We start from the raw sequence: 4,749 nt of genomic DNA, 5'->3' as shown, positions 1-4,749 counted from the left end.
GATGATGATTTGGCCTATTATTATTATTATGGACAGGAGAAAACGTGCATGCATTCACGGGTTATTTAAACCACCGGGCCGCGGACCGGAAAAAAAAAAAATATATATATATATATATATATATACATATTATCGACGATCAAATAATTCAGGTCAAGACGCTCGTCCCGGTCACAGTCGAGCCCGAGCCCGCAAAGTTACCATAAATGAGTAAGAATTTATTTTGAAAAATATTTAAAAAGAAATTGGGATTCTCTCCAAATTACATCCGTCGGTTCACCTATGCCTCTTGACAGGTGAATTCAAGCACGTCCCGGTCCCGAAGCTTGCAAAAATGAGTAAGAAAAAGAGACGTTTGCAGGAAAAGGCCCAATGTGGAGACAGAAGAAGAGGCTACAATTTCCAAGAAAAAGAAAACTGGATTAAAATCAAGGCAGAATATCCCGAGATCGCCAGAAAAGCACTGAAAATCCTGCTTCCTTTTCCAACGGGGTTTTTCTGCAGTTACAGCGACCAAAACAAAGCTACGGAGCAGAAACTTAATGGTGAGTTTTATTTTTATGCACTTTGTATTTGTTTTTATTCCAGTTGCATCATTTTATTTCATCGTATTTATATATTTATTATAAATTAAATTAAATTATAAATATTTATTTTTATAAAGGCCGGTCCCTGAAAATATTGTCTGACATGTAAAGTTTGGGGATCGTGATAAAATAAACATATTTCCAACATACCAACCGATTTAGCAAATTTAAGCCCCAACAGCTGCAAAGAAACGTATTGCTGATACAGTAGCGCCACCTACCGGGAACCAACTGAAGTACACTTAGAAATGACCATAAAATGAATAAACCCAGATTATTTCCCCTGTTCTATATTTGAATGATAATCATGGTTTCGATAATCACAATGTGTATTTCTTATTTAGTGTCAATTTACCAAAATGCCAAACGTGGTTCTTTGCTTGAACACGGTCTAAATTAATCAATATTTCTATCACTGCATGGAACAATAAATTAAACAGAAACTATTCCTCAAATAATTTAACAGTAGCCATAGTAGAGATATTGCAAATGAAAGACTGCCAGTCAACAATCAAGTAAATAAAGCTTTATTCATTTGTGTAGCAGCACCTTTTAAAACTATGTGGTCAATGGCATAGCAAGAAAAAAGATATTTTACAGTGTGGAAAGATGTGAATTAGAGATGTTAGACTCAAAACACATACCTCTGAAATTACATTCAGTCAAATTAGTCAATGTGGTGGTTAGTGATTTTGACTTTGGGGTTCATAGCAGCAAATAAAAAATGATACTGATTATTCTTATTGGTAGATTTAATGCTGGGGTGAAAGGGCGCAAGCAAACAAAACAGTACTCTGTCACACTTTTACATATTTATTGACCCTACCCAAATGGATCTGCTACATTTAACCAGCGTAGGGAAAATGGCAAGTAGTTGAATGGTTGCTAAGCAGCAATGGCGGGGCAGGAAAGCGGTTGCACTCCTTTGACTTCCAGAGCCTTGTTGAAGTGCACGTCCATGGTCTTTGAGGCTTTGGTGATCTTCAGGTCCCTCATGCAACCTCTGAAGGACGTGCGGCTGGTCAGAGCTGCCTGACGGACACCGTCTGGACGAGACGTGTAGAACGTAGATGTAAAACTTTGTCTAGTATTGTGGCGAATGAAACTTGTGCGTCATACCCGGGTAGCCTCCCACGTAAATGGGGTCGTTGGTGTCACAGGTGTTGGAGCGTGCATTGGGACTCTGAGCTTGACTCTGCTTCCCATCCACCAGCAGCTCCACCCTGTGGCGAACCTTGTTGGCGACGACAGAGTGCCACTGGCCGTCACAGAACCCGTCGCCGTCGGGCACGTGCAGCGCCGTGATGCGTCCGGCGCCGTTGTCCACGTGGAAGAGCAGCTACAAGTGGTTCAAATTAGGGCAGTGTCGTATCATTTGGTATAATCTCAAATAATTCATCATACCCGGCCCTGAATAATTTCGAGACCAAGTCCATCGTTGCCTTGATTACTGATGGTCAAAAGGACGCCGTTAGTTCTGCTGGTTCGGAACTGGAACGCGATAGACACATCCAGACCCACTCGATAGGTGGACACTAGAAATAATGAGTCATTTAGAGTTAAAAAAAACCAAAACAAGGTGGTTTTATTTGGTTTGCATCACATCGTATGCGATCTATGTACCTGCTTTCAAGAATCCGGTTCCGTCAAAATAAGTTCCTGGCTCGGTGGCGGAGAAGCATCTCCCGACCATGTGACTGGACGTTGGCGTCTCCATATCAAGTTTAAAGTCTTCAGTAAGCGCCTCGGCACGACCTGGCACAAGGATTACAATGACTCATAAACGCACCCAAATAAGTAGGAATTCATTTTTGGATATTTGAAAAGCATTCTTACCCGGAGCGGAGGGCTTTGTGGTGACGGCACCTCCCACCATCTTTAAGCGACGCAGGCACCCGTTGATGCTGAAAAGAATCTACAAGCAGAGGTTTGCGCTCTCAGTATTTTGTGCATTTCTTATATACCGTATTTTCCGCACTATAAGGCGCACCTAAAAACCTCAAATTTTCTCAAAAGCCGCCTTATAGTCAGGTGAGCCTTATATATGGACCAATATTGAGCCACTACAGCAGTCGTGTCCAAAGTCCGGCCCATGGGCCAAATGTATATATCTTATATATGGACAAAGTTTTAAAATGGGCCATTCATTGAAGGTGCGCATTATAATCCAGTGCGCCTTATTGTGCGGAAAATATGGTACTACTTTTCCTATTTTCACTTTCCCTTACCGGCCCAATCCTCTTGGTGGTGTAGTTGTGTGGTAGGCCACCAACGTACAACATTCCCACCACATCTAACAGGTCAGCCTGAAAATGACAATATTGTCACATTGATTTTTGTGATGAAATGCATCTTCGGCAATAACATCAAATAACCGTCATGAATACCTTTTTGGGGCTAATCATTTGTTTGCTGTATCGGCCATCCACCACCAGGAGTGCCCGCTGCTTGCTGCGAGCCACACGGATCTGAAATAATAATCATTTTTGCACTAAATTCAATTTACGATAGAGGTCGTCCTACCTTATGCCAGTTCCCATCATTAATGGAGTAGGGGACGCATCCAGATGTGTTACCATGACCCAGGTCATAACCCAGGCACACCTGTCCATCCTTAATCTGTGGATGACAAACATTTATAGTTAATAAGTGCTACTGAATGGAAACAAATGTTCTTACTCGATACCTGAATGGAGACAAAGTCAGCGTGGTTGATTCTGGCCATGTAGAGAACCAGTCCCGATTCCTCATGTGTCCTCAGTTCGAACTCCAAAATCAACCTGAAATAAATACATGGGGATTTATTAAACTAATCAAATTATCGTCTGTCAATTCTAATTTCCATTCTAAACACAAACCTTTCTCTCACTTTGGCGTCATCGAAGGCAAAGCTCATATGACTGTTCCTTCCCAGTCCAAACTGGTAAGACTTCTCCAGAGCCACAGGGGCCACAGCCGAGGGGCATGAGTCCTGGAGAATGAAGATAAAACGTCAGAAACAATAATTGGTGGATTTAATAAGTAATTCGATTAGGTCTTATTAAAAGTGCGCTGTATTCACTGACGAGGCGATTTTCCCGTTTATTTGTTTTCTCCCATTTCTCAGTTCAATGAAAAAGTTGTGGCCACAAGGTGTCAATGTTGCAACACAAATACACCCTATCACTTGAAATCATCTGTTGCTATTTTCTCATCTCATCTGGATCAGTTAGGCTCATCCTTTCATTTTTTTGATCCAGTTTGATCTCGTCTTCACACTTTCCTGCCCATCCCTGATCTAATTAACATTTTCGCTTTCAACTCGATAGCCCAACATGACGTCTAACCTAAGCATCACCTGTTTACCACCTGCATACTTGTGAGACCAAATTTAGAGACACTATTCAGTGTGTGTGTGTGTGTGTGTGTGTGTGTGTGTGTGTGTGTATCTTAATCTCCTCTTGCTCTCTTTCAAGTGGAGACATTCCCCGCACGGCGACCTTGCTTTGTTACCGCCGACACTCACCTCTTATCATGCTCTGTCTTCATATCCGCTCCTGCTCAACCTCTGCCTTTCTTCTCTTTCTCCACCTCACCCAGCCTCCTTCCGACAAAAGCGCCTCTCTCGCCCTCTCTCGCTCTCTCTTTCCTTCTCATTCTTCCCCCCCGCTCCCTCTCCTGCGGCTTTCCATTAAGCCAACAAAAAAAAAAAGCACAAGCCGCCGTCTTCCGAAAGAGTCTTCTCCTCCTCTTCTTCATTGGCCGGGGCCCTTGTCGTCCTCCTTCTAGCCTCTTTTATTCTCCTCTTCATCCCTCCCTTTCTCTCATCTCCTCTGTGGTTTTCCATCAGCCTAACAATAGCGAGATGGTCGTCCATTCAGAGCAGCTCGTCTTTTCTTGGAGGTCACACCGATTGAATGTGAAGTCATTAAGTCACAATTTTGTATGTGTGTGTGTGTGTGCTGCCATCAGGTTTTCTCCAAAGAAGACTAATCATAAGGTCAAAAGAAGCCGTTTTTGTAGTCGCTCCGTTATCTTTAGCCCAAATGTTTTATTACTCCAGAGAGAACCACTCAGAAGAATTTGCCATGTTGCTCCTACTGTAAATGAGCGCTCATTACATGCTGTTTCAACCTCTTTGAGCTGCAACTGTGGAAAGTTTAGAACAAGCAAGATGTATTCT

General features: G+C 42.6%; 1 protein-coding gene across 7 annotated transcripts in view; it reads right to left on the bottom strand.

The window, feature by feature from the left end:
* Positions 1-1,098: 1,098 nt before the first annotated feature.
* Positions 1,099-4,749, bottom strand: part of lama2 (laminin, alpha 2) — a 65,955-nt gene continuing 62,304 nt past the window's right edge. For all 7 annotated transcript variants that reach the window (XM_061269992.1, XM_061269995.1, XM_061269994.1 and 4 more), the window contains 10 exons: positions 3,446-3,558; positions 3,274-3,367; positions 3,111-3,206; positions 2,975-3,055; positions 2,816-2,893; positions 2,424-2,502; positions 2,211-2,342; positions 1,992-2,122; positions 1,707-1,926; positions 1,099-1,633 (listed from right to left, as the gene is read on the bottom strand). In XM_061269992.1, coding sequence (XP_061125976.1) covers positions 1,473-1,633; positions 1,707-1,926; positions 1,992-2,122; positions 2,211-2,342; positions 2,424-2,502; positions 2,816-2,893; positions 2,975-3,055; positions 3,111-3,206; positions 3,274-3,367; positions 3,446-3,558 — 1,185 coding nt within the window. In that variant the 3' untranslated portion in view covers positions 1,099-1,472. The remainder of the gene's footprint in view (positions 1,634-1,706; positions 1,927-1,991; positions 2,123-2,210; positions 2,343-2,423; positions 2,503-2,815; positions 2,894-2,974; positions 3,056-3,110; positions 3,207-3,273; positions 3,368-3,445; positions 3,559-4,749) is intronic.

This window comes from Syngnathus typhle, linkage group LG22 (genome assembly GCF_033458585.1).
Source record: "Syngnathus typhle isolate RoL2023-S1 ecotype Sweden linkage group LG22, RoL_Styp_1.0, whole genome shotgun sequence".
In the NCBI taxonomy this organism is placed as follows: Eukaryota; Metazoa; Chordata; class Actinopteri; order Syngnathiformes; family Syngnathidae; genus Syngnathus; species Syngnathus typhle.
Note: the sequence above shows the minus strand (reverse complement) of the source record. Positions and strands in the feature narration are given on the sequence as shown.